At 35.6% G+C, this 12634-nt stretch overlaps 1 protein-coding gene across 1 annotated transcript in view; it reads right to left on the reverse strand.

Moving 5' to 3' along the window:
- The window catches only part of EXOC6B (exocyst complex component 6B), a 694448-nt gene that overhangs the window by 218006 nt on the left and 463808 nt on the right, over nt 1–12634 (reverse strand). The window contains exon 21 of the mRNA XM_030920515.1: nt 7348–7489. Coding sequence (XP_030776375.1) covers nt 7348–7489 — 142 coding nt within the window. The remainder of the gene's footprint in view (nt 1–7347; nt 7490–12634) is intronic.

The raw sequence follows: 12634 nt of genomic DNA on the forward strand, positions 1-12634 counted from the left end.
GAAAAGACAGTCTCTTCAATGAATTATGGTGGGAAAACTAGAAATCCATATGCAAAATAATGAAACTAGACCCCTACCTCTTGCCATATATAAAAAGCAAATCAAAATGAATTAAAGTCTTAAATCTAAGACGTCAAACTAAGAAAGGACTACAAGAAAACATTAGGGAAACTCTTCAGGATATCAGTCTGGGCAGACATTTCTTTTTTTGAGATGGAGTCTCACTGCAATGCCCAGGCTGGAGTGCAATGGTGCAATCTCAGCTCACTGCAACCTCTACCTCCCAGGTTCAAGCAATTCTCCGGCCTCAGCCTCTCCAGTAGCTGGGATTATAGGCGTGTGCCACCATGGCCAGTTAATTTTTGTGTTTTTAGTAGACACGGGGTTTCACCATATTTGCCTGACTGGTCTGGAACTCCTGACATCGAGTGATCCATCCGCCTCAGCCTCCCAAAGTGCTAGGATTACAGGCATGAGCCACTGTGCCCAGCCTGGGTAGACATTTCTTAATTAATACCTCATAAGCACAGGAAACTAAAGCAAAAATGGACAAATGGGATCACATCAAGTTAAAAAGTTTATGCACAGCAAAGGAAATAATCAACAAAGTGAAGAGACAACCCACAGAATAGTAGAAAATATTTGCATACCATCCATCTGACAAGGAATTAATAACCCAAATATATAAGGAGATAAAACACTCTATAGGAAAAAAAACTAATAATCCAATTTAAAAATGAGCAAAAGAATTGAATAACCATTTCTCAAAAGAACACACACAAATGGCAAACAGGTATATGAAAAGGTGCTCAACATAATTGACCATCAGGCAAATGTAAATCAAAATTACAATGACATAGCACTTCACTCCAGTTAAAATGTCTTTTATCCAAAAGACAGGCAATAACAAATGCTGGAAAGGATGTGGAGAAAAGGAAACTCTCATATACTGTTGTTGTGAATGTGAATTAGTATAACCACTATGGAGACAGTGTGGTGGCTCACTCCACTATGGAGACAGTGTGGTGGCTCACTCCACTATGGAGACAGTGTGGTGGCTCACTCCTGTAATCCCAATACTTTGGAAGGCTGAGGCGAGTGGATCATAAGAGGTCTGGAGTTTGAGACCAACCTGGGCAACATGGCGAAATCCCATCTCTACTAAAAATTACAAAAATTATCCAGGCATAGTGGCATACACCTGTAATTCCAGGTACACAGGAGGCTGAAGCACTAGAATCATTTAAGCCTGGGAGGCAACAATTGCAGTAAGCCAAGTCACGCCACTGTATAGCCTGTGCCTCCAGAGTGAGACCCTGTCTCCAAAAAAGAAAAAAATCCACTATGGAGAATAATTTGGAAGTTCCTGAAAAAAGTAAAAATACAGATATCATAAGATCCAGATCCAGCAATCCCACTGCTGGGTATTTATTCAAATGAAAGAAAATCAGTATACCAAAGAGATTTTATATCTGCACACTCATATTTCTTGCAGCACCATTCACAATAGCCAAGATTTGGAAGCAACCTAATTGTCCATCAACAGATTTATGGACAATCTGTTGATGGTACTTACACACAATGGAGTACTATTCAGCCATTAAAAAAAAAAAATCCTGTCATTTGTAACAGTGATCCTGTCATTTTAATGAACTGGAGGTCATTATGATAAGTGTTAAACGAGACACAGAAAGACAAACATTGCATGTTCTGACTTATATGTAGGATCTAAAAATCAAAACAATTAAACTCATGAAGACAGAGAGTTGAAGGACGGTTATCAGAGGCCAGGAAGCAGAGTGTTGAGAGGTGAAGTAGGGATGGTTAATGAGTACAAAACACTTAGAAAAATGAATACGACCTAATATTAGCACAAGGGGGTGGCAACAGTCAAAATAATTTAATTGTACATTTTAAAATAACTAAAAGAGTAAATTAGATTGTAACACAAATGATAAATGCTTAAGGAGACAGATATTCCATTTTTCACAATGTGATTATTACACATTGCATGCCTGTATCAAAATATTTCATGTACTCCATAAATATATATACCCACTATATACCTACAAAAATTAAAAAATTACATTCAATATAAGTCACCTAACAACCCAATTAAAAATAAAAGATTCTCATATTGAATAAAAAAGCAAAACCTGGCCGGGCGCAGTGGCTCACGCCTGTAATCCCAGCATTTTTGGAGGCCGAGAAAGGCGGATCACAAGGTCAGGAAATCGAGACCATCCTGGCTAACACGGTGAAACCCTGTCTCTACTAAAAATACAAAAAAATTATCCGGGCGTAGTGGCAAGCGCCTGTAGTCCCAGCTACAGGCTGAGGCAGGAGAAGGCTGAGGCAGGAGAATGGCGTGAATCTGGGAGGCGGAGCTTGCAGTTAGCGGAGATCGCACCACTGCACTCCAGCCTCTCCAAAAAAAAAAAAAAAAGCAAAAAAGATAAAGATAGAAATGGATATATTTATGCAAACACAACAAAGTCATAAGGAAGTTGAGTGGGTCAATACCAGTATCACAAAAAGTATATTTTTTTCAAATAACACATATTACTAGGGATAAACAGGGTCATTTCATCATAACAATAACCAGTGCATCATAGGGAAATATCAGTTCTAAGTAGTATGCACCCAATAACAGAGCTTCAAAATGCATTAACCTGATAGAATGGAAACTGACAGGATTGATATTGATAAATATAACTGGAGATTTCAACTCTTCTCAGTAATTAATAAACCAACTACAAAGAAAGTCAGTATGAATACAGGAGATTTGAATAACACTGTCAATCAACTTTACCCATGTGATGTCTATAGGCTACTCCACGCAGTAACAGCAGAAAACACATTCTTTCTAAGTGCAAACAGAACATTTGACTAGACCATATACTGGGTCATAAAACAAGTCTCAGCAAATTTAGAAGAACTGAAATTATATGAAGTATGCTCTCTGATCAAAATGAAAGTAGACTAGAAACCTAAAACAGAAGTATTAATAGATCTAAAAATTTTCTAAATATTTGGGAAGTAACACATTTCTTAATAACCCATAGGTAAAACACAAAAGTAATTTGAAAATACTGAAATGAATAAAAATTAAAACATGACACATCAAAATTTGTATACTGTGGCTGAAATAATACTTAGACAATAATTTCTAATACTAAAATGCTCATATTAGAAAAGAAGAAAATCTCAAATAAATTATTTAAGTTTCTACCCAAAAGAAACTAACAAAAGAAGAGCAAATAAATGAGAAGTAAGCAGAAGAAAGAAAACAGTAAAGGTGGAAATGAGACAGCTAGAAATTAGCTAGGCACCTGTTAAGATAGGCTCAAGCCTTCTTCCTGTGGTCTTTCCACATGAGCTTGCTTAAGTTTCTTCAAGCTTGGAAGCCTCAGCATAGCTAGACTTTTTACACAGCAGCCAAGCTGGAGGCAGCACCATTCTTTATGGCCTTGCCTCAGAGTCACAAAGGGCCACTTCTGCCATATTCTGTTGGTTACAGTCAACTCACAAGCTTTCCCAGATTCAAGGGGAGGGGAATTAGATGCCATTTCGTAATGAAGTAGTCTCAAGGTTCTAGAAAAAAATGTGGTAAGGGAGATACTGTTGCAGACATCTTTGAACAATGTAATCTATATTATAGATCTGGGGTGACATATAGTATCATTTCCATTTAACCTGAAAAACTACCTTTTACATTTGTGTAGTGCAAATCTGGTGACAAATTCAACTACTGTTTATCTGAAAATGTCTTTATTTTCCGTTTATTTTTGAAGGATATTTTCACAAGATACAGAGTTTTCATTGACAAGTTTTGTTTTGTTTTTCTTTCAGGACTTTACAGATATTCTACTACCTTCTGGTTTGCACTGTTTCTGGTAAGCTGGCTGTAGTTCTTATCACTGTTCTTCATTATGCAATACGCCTTTTCTTCTTTGGCTGCTTTAACATTTTTCTCTTTATTATACTTTATTTAGCAATCTGATTACAATGTGTCTCAGTGTAGCTTTCTTTGTATTTATCTTGCTAAAGTTTTTTGAGCTATTTAAATTAGTGTGTTAATACTGTTTCTCAAACCTGAGAAACTCTGAACCCAGTTATGTACTATGTCCATCTTATCTCTTAAATTACTGACTATACTAAATTATTTTAAGCCCCTGTCTGAAATTTCCAACATATGTGCCATCAGTGGATCTATTTCTATTGTCTATCTTTTCTTCTGTTACAGATAACATTTTCTTGCTTCTCTGCGTGTCAAATTTTGAGCTTGCTTAAGTTTCTTCAAGCTTGGAAGCCTCAGCATAGCTAGACTTTTTACACAGCAGCCAAGATGGAGGCAGCACCATTCTTTATGGCCTTGCCTCAGAGTCACAAGCAAAAAGCTGTAAAACTGTGTATGCTATGTGCTTGAGAGTGTGGAATTGTCTTTTCTTCCTCATCCTTCAAAGGCTGTTGAGTTTTGTTGAAAGGCTGTTTTTTTTTTTTTTTTTTTTTTTTTTTTTTTTTTTATCGGCAGAGTCACTTTATCTTGTGAAATTGTTAGGGTCAAGAGAAGCTTTTGGGGTTAATATTCAAAATATGTCAAAAACTCACACTAAACAGCAAGAAAAATAACTCGATTAAAAAATGGGTAAAGGACCTGAATGAACATTTCTCAAAAGAAGATATGCATATGGCCAACAGGAATATGAAAAGATGCTCGGAATCACTAATTATCAGGGAAAGGCAAATTAAAACCATAATGACACATCAATTCATACCTAATAGAATAGCTACTATCAAAATGACAAGAAATAACAAGTGTTGAAAAGGATGTGAAAAAAAAAGGAAATCCTTGTGCATTATTGGTGGAAATGTAAACTAGTACAGCCATTAAGAAAAACAGTATGGGAATTCCTCAACTAGTTTTAAAGTATACAGCTACCATATGATTCAACAATCCCATTACTGAGTATATATTCAGAGAAGATGAAATCAGTTTGCCAAAAAGATATCTGCATTCCTATGTTCAATGTAGCATTATCACAATAGCCAAGATATGGAATCAATCTAAATGTACATCAGTGGAGGAATGCCTAAAGAAAATGTAATATAAATAGACAATAAAATATGGAATATTATTCAGACTTTAAAAAGATGGAAATCCTGTCATTTGTGACAACATGGATGAACCTGGAGGACCTAATGTTAAGTAAGAAAAGGCACAGAAAGACAAATAGGGCATAACCTCACCTATACATGGAATCTACAAAAGTTGAACTCATAGAAGTAGACAGCAGAATGGTGGCTGCCAATGAACTCACAGAAGTTGAGTCATATTGATCAAATAATATAAAATTTCAGTTAGGAGAAATAAGTGCAAGAGATCTATTATACAACATTGTGACATTAGTTAATAACAATGTACTGAAATCTTGAAAATTGCTAAGAAAGGAGACTTTGTTTTTTTAACCACCCAAAAAAGTATATGAAGTAATACATATATTAACTAGCTCAATTTAGCCATTCCACAATGTATATATATTTCAAAACAAGTGTACATGATGAACATATACAATTAAGAAAAAAAAAACAGAGGAGCTCCTCCTCTAGAGCTTTGAGTAGCACTCTTAAGACATCATCTTCTGGGGTCTTACTGAATGCAAAAGATGTTTAGCTGGACTCTTCCATTCTGGTTGGTCAGAATTCCAATGTTTCTGTGTATGTTTCCAGTGACCTTTGGCACCCTTATTCATCTCACAGACGTCCAGTGGCTGTTCTTTGCCAAGCCTCACAGAGTTTCACTCTGCACATGGCTACTAAATTTTTTACCAAAGACTCAAGGGCTCTCCAGTGCTGATTAATAGAACTACTTCTTTGAACAACTCCTTGCTCTCTGGTACCTTGCTCCACCAATCCCAGCTGTCACACCAGCCCTATAAGCCAGTCTCTGGGATTTTGCTTTTGTGTTTTCTTTGTAAAAACACTGCTTTTTGTTTGGGCTCTACTTTCCTATGTTACTGTTTAGACAGTGTTCCCAGACAGAAAAATGGGAAGAATGGCAAGATTACCTTATGTGTTTCCCTTTCTTTGAAGTATCACTGCCTTTTTATGTCTTCTGTCAAATGCATGAATAGGGTTGCTTCATGTAGTTCATTCAATTTTATAATTGTTTATGGCAAAAGGGTAACTTTAATATCTTTTACTCTGTGATGGCTATAACTGGAAGTCCTATTAATGCCTTTTTAAATTAAAAATAGCATTGCCAATAAAACCTTAATTTCCACATATCAAAAGTCAAGCAAAGGAAACCAGTAAGTAGTAAAATAAAAATGTGGGCCAAGGGTGTGAGCAGACTCATATAATTTCCCATTAGTTTAATTTTCTTAGAATAAAAAAAATTCCAAGAGTCATATCATTTCTTGTTCATTTTCATTTCTCACTGACAGCTCTTCATTCTTTCCTAATCAAAGCCTAATTTTGCATTCAACTTCGAGTAGATGATTTATGATGAGTCAACTATGCCAATAATGATGCTTCTACTTCACTTTGTCAGATACTCAATCCCCCAGCCTCCCATAGAGCTGGAAGTGATCATATGGCAGTGTTTTGTTCAATGAGACATATAGGAAAGTTTGTCAGGGATCTCCTTAAAAGGTTCTTATTTTCTTAATAAAAGGAATAGGTGAAGGCTGGTCCATTTCCTGTCTTGAATGTGGGTCTCTTCTGACAGTAATATATATGAAAATGAAGAGTTCACACTCTAATTATACCAAAGGAGGAGAAACGAAAGAGCCTGGGTCCATAATGACATCACTAAGCAACTAAACCAATACAGCAACTGTCTGCCTTCTGGAAAAATAAAATTTATTTGTTTAAGCCACTCTAAGTTTTTTATTTCTTATAATAGAAAGCATTTCTGACTAATTAATGCACACACCATTTGTTCTTTAGACTAACAAGAGTTTGCATATAAGATGTAGCTAGTTTTTAAATAGAATATTAGAAGAAAGGTGTTAGAATAGAAGCTACATTCTTTTGAAGCCTTTGGACCAATTGGGTTTTCTTTAGTGTCTATTAAATGCACACCTCCCTTATATCACCCTATAGATTGCAAACTTCCTTGTAGCTAGAGATCTTCTGTTTTAAATATGGGTCTAAGCACTTCTGGGAGTTCAAATTAGCTTGCTGATATACTCTATTTCTAGATGTTCTATAAGTTATCTCTGTTATCTAGGTATTCTTTGACTCCATTAGGAACAAGGACCCTAAACACCTAAAACATTTTTCTCCCCACAGAAATGAGTTTGCTGGTAAGACAAACAAGCACAGGGATGGTCATTGTCTTACGTTCACATTCTCTGACGTCCAAGTTGAACTGCTGTAATGCTCCCAAGGTAAGCTGCCGCACTTCAGCTTCCAACAAAAGTTGCATCAAGGATGTAGCTAAATGCTTGCAAGCTGACATACACGCTGTCTGGGCCACCTTTCCCTGAAACACAAGATTGTAAATCATAAAGTTAATGAATCTAACATAAATTAAAATAAAATTTCAACAAAACTTAAAATCACTTGTTTTTCTATTAGGAATTTCCCTAAGGTTCTCGTCATCATAATACCCTTCCATTCAAATAATCTTGGAATTAACATCTGATGGCAATCATCTTATATAATAGCTCCATCACCATCAGTAGCTGTAACACTAAGGTGAAATTCACAAAGCCCAGTTATTTAATCAAGAATTACTTCTTTTCTAAATTGAAAGCAGACAAACAATATTTGAAATCTTAAGTAAGAAACAATATTCTACAATATTGTAGAATACAATATTCTACAGAGAATAAATTTCAGAAACTTCCTTCCAAGTTAAAAAATTCTTAAAAATCAAATGTGAACAATAATCCCTACTGTATCTAGAAACAGTGTTTACTGCTTTATGATTTAACACATATAAAATGAAAATAATTATGGCCACGCGCAGTGGCTCACGCCTGTAATCCCAGCACTTTGGGAGGCCGAGGTGGGTGGATCACGAGGTCCGGAGATCGAGACTATCCTGGCTAACACGGTGAAACCCCATCAAACCCCGTCTCTACTAAAAATACAAAAAATTAGCCAGGTGTGGTGGCGGGCTTCTGTAGTCCCAGCTACTTGGGAGGCTGAGGCAGGAGAATGGCATGAACCCGAGAGGTGGAGCTTGCAGTAAGCCAAGATCACGCCACTGTACTCCAGCCGGGGGACAGAGTGAGACTCCGTCTCAAAAAAAAAAAAAAAAAAAAAAAGAAAAGAAAATAATTATTTAAAACAAAAAGATTACCTGAAAAAAATAATTGAGGGAATGCATTTTGTTTTCTTAGAAAATACTGAGATTTATGAATATAAACTCTAGGTCAATTTTGAAAATATGGATTTTAAAATTAATATTTTAGTGTCTTCTTTAAAAGATTCAAAGTACTCTACATTTAGTGAATTATATAAATTTCATATCTGTTATTTATCATCTTTTTCAAAAGACAGGATGATATATGTTTTAAAAAGACTCTGATCAATTTAGTGAATCATCCTTCTTTTTTGAAATTATAAAATCTTTCAGCCATACAGAAAAATACAGAATCATAAGATGAATACTTATGTATCCCCTAAACATTACAAATACAGTTCAAGCCCCTGTGTGACCTCCTAAATCATTTTCCTCCCACTCCCCAGAGATGACCATTATTGGTATTAGGCATCCCATTTGTTTTTTAAAAGTACTATTATGACAAGTATATAACCAGAAACAATATGTTGTATTATTTTACATATTTTGAAACTTTCTATAATATTATGTAGGTCCTTCTGCAACTTCCTTTTTCAGTTGAATATTATGAATGTTAAAATTTTGAAGTGTATTGCATCTAGTTGTAGTTTATTCCTTTAATTGTTCCATAGTATTCCTTTTTGGAAGTATACCACAATTTATTTGGCCATTCCTCTTATGCTGGATATTTAGGTTATTTCTTTTTCTTTCTTTCTTTTTGTTTTGGCTAGTAGAAACACAGTAAGTCAGTTCTAGTAAGAGATCATGAAAATGCAAGAGCATGACTACAGTGTCCATTTTATATGTTTTTTCATATGTTATACTGGGTCAGTATGATTCTAGCAGGCTTTAAACAGAAAAACTATAAACAAAAAATATCATAATACATTTTAAAACTTACATAATTTTATATACTTTGGATAATTTCTTTGGAATTACTTTTTGAAGCTACTAGGATGAGGGGTATGAAGACTGTGATCCATAATGCATATGCTTGTATGTAAAGACAAACACAAGTGAAAGCTAGACTCCCAAATATCTGGTTAAATGACTCTGCTTATGGTATGTTCTGATTTACATTGTCCCTAGATATTTCGTAGAGTATTACTTCATTGCATAATCACCAACACTTTTATAAGTTTTTCTGCTAATTTTTCTACTAATTAAACAAAAGATATTTTATGGATTTTATGTCTTTGATTACTTTGTGGAATTGAATATTTTCTAAATTTGTATTTATTTGACTAAAATCTTATTTGTAGCATAAAAAATAATGATGACCTATTTTAGCATACAGACTATACATTTTCCTCATCTTTATGGTTTCATCTGTATTTTCTGATGGGCCACACTCTGGATGATTTAAAACAACAAACGAGTTAATTTAGAGATCAAGTAGAACAGATATAATCGAGGCAAAAACAAATTCTAAAGAGAAAAGTCATATCATAAAAGAAATCCACATTAAATTACTTGGTTTTAATTAAACCCACTAGAGACCTAAGACAGGCACCTCCAAAGAAAAACAGGGTTCAACATAATGGTCAGGCTATGCCCACTGTGAACTTTCAGAGGGGACAAACGTGTGAGACCAGCACAACTTACTGAACATTATTCCCCATGGCTTGCTTTTGTCAACTTTGTTGAAGATCAGATAGTTGTAAGTGTGTGGAATTATTTCTGGGCTCTCTATTCCATTCCATTGGTCTATGTGTCTGTTTTTATTCCATTGGCCTATGTGTCTGTTTTTATACCAGTACCATGCTGTTTCGGCTACTGTAGCCCTGTGGTATAGTTTGAAGTCAGGTAACGTGATGTCTCCAGCTTTGTTCTTTTTGCTTAGGATTGCCTTGGCTATTCAGAGTCTTTTTTGGTTCTATATAAATTTTTAAATAGTTAATTTCTAGTTCTATGAAGAATGTTATTGATAGTTTGATAGGAGCAGCAATGAATCTGTAAATTGCTTTGAGCAGTATCGCCATTTTAACTATATTGCATCTTCCTACTCAGGAATATGGAATGTTTTACCATTTTTTGTGTCATCTCTGATTTATTTGAGCAGTGTTTTATACTTCTCATTGTAGAGTTCTTTCATGTCCCTGGTTAGCTGTATTTCCAGGTATTTTATTCTTTTTGTGGCAATTGTGAATGGGATTGGGTTCCTGATTTAGCTCTCCACTTTGGTGCTATTGGATGCTATTGATGTGGATTGGGTTCCTGATTTAGCTCTCCACTTTGGTGCTATTGGATGCTATTGATGTACAGGAATGCTACTGATTTTTGTACATTGATTTTGTATCCTGAAACTTTGCTGAAGTTGTTTATTAGCTCAAGGAGCTTTTAAGCAGAGTAGCCATATATAGAAGATTGGAATCAGACTCCTTCCTTATGCCATATACAAAAATCAACACAAGATGGATTAAAGACTTAAATGTAAAACCTAAATCTATAAAAACCTTGGAAGATAACCTAGTAAACACCTTTCTGGACAAGGGAACTGGCAAAGATTTCATGACGAAGACCCTAAAAGCAATTGCAACAAAAGCAAAAACTGAAAAATGGGATCGAATTAAACCTAAGAGCTTCTGCACAGCAAAATAAACTATCAATAGAGAAAACAGAAAACCTACAGAATGGAAGAAAATATTTACAAACTATGCATCTGACAAAGGTCTGATATCCACAATCTATAAGGAACTTAAACAAATGTACAAGCAAATAAACAAACAAAACCCCTTAAAAAGTAGGCAAAGGACATAAACAGCCACTATTCAAAAGAAGTCATACATGTGGCCAACAAGCATATGACAAAATGCTCAATATCACCAATCATTAGAGAAATGTAAATCAAAACCAAAAGGAGATATCATCTCATACCATTCAGAATGGCTATTAGAAAAAAAAAAAAAAACATTAAAAAAAAAACAGATGCTGGCAAGGTTGCAGAGAAAGAACACTTATACACTGCTGGTCAGAGTGTAAATTAGTTCAGCCATCGTGGAAAGCAGTGTGGTGATTCCTCAAAGAACTAAAAACAGAGTACCCATCAACCCAGCAATCCTACTATTGAATATATAACCAAATGAATATAAATTGTTCTACCATAAAGATACACGCACACGTATGTTCACTGCAGCACTATTCACAATAGCAAAGTCATGGAATAAACCAAAATGCCCATCAACAGTAGACTGAATTAAAAAATTAGGTACCTATACACCACGGAATACTACACAGCCATAAAGAAAGAATGAGATCATGTTCTTTGCAGCAACATGGAAGGCACTGGAGACCTTTATACTTAGCAAACTAAAGCAGGAACAGAAAACCAAATGCCTCAGGTTCTCACTTATAAGCAGGAGCTAAATAAAGAGAACACATGGTCACAAAGAGGGGAATAACAGATGCTAGGGCGTGCTTGAGGGTGGAAGATGAGATAAGTGAGAGATCAGAAAAAATACCTATCAGGCACTATGCTTACTACCTGGGTGACGAGATAATCTGTACACCAAACCCTCATGATATGAGTATACCTATATAACAAACCTGCCTGTATACTCCTAAACCTAAAAGTTAAAAGAAAACCAACAAAAAATGAAAACAAACAAAAAAAGGTGTGAGACTCTATAGCTTTTCAACAGTGAGAGTGGGAATAGAGTGAATGAATGAAGCAAGACTAAAGGAGATGCCCAGAGACAGCATAGCAGATCAGAAATCAGAGAAAAGGTTAAGAAACTGCCATCTCTTGGGAAATACTACACACCAGATGTGCTACACTTAGGCACTTGATATATTTATGTAATCCTCACAATTACCCCCCCAAAATTGGTATTATTCTTTTCTTGTACATAAATAAACTAAGACTCAATGAACTTAAGAAATTTAGACAAACTCATACAATTATTAGGTACTTCTACCCAATTCTTTTTTTTTTTTTTTTTTTTTGAGACGGAGTCTTGCTCTGTTGCCCAGGCTAGAGTGCAGTGGCACGATCTGGGCTCACTGCAAGCTCTGCCTCCCGGATTCATGCCATTCTCCTGCCTCAGCCTCCGGAGTAGCTGGAACTACAGGCACCCTCCACCATGCCCGGCTAATTTTTTTTGTATTTTTAGTAGAGACGGGATTTGACGTCTTAGCCAGGATGGTCTCGATCTCCTGACCTCGTGATCCACCCGCCTCAGCCTCCCAAAATGCTGGGATTACAGGCGTGAGTCACCGCGGTCTACCCAATTCTTAATCTGTGTCGTTCCACAGATATATCTAGGTAATACATCACCTAAAATGAAGTTATGTATTATAATGTGTCAGTGTATTACACTGAAACAGTTGGGCTAAACA

Source organism: Rhinopithecus roxellana, chromosome 17, assembly GCF_007565055.1.
Source record: "Rhinopithecus roxellana isolate Shanxi Qingling chromosome 17, ASM756505v1, whole genome shotgun sequence".
Taxonomy (NCBI): domain Eukaryota; kingdom Metazoa; phylum Chordata; class Mammalia; order Primates; family Cercopithecidae; genus Rhinopithecus; species Rhinopithecus roxellana.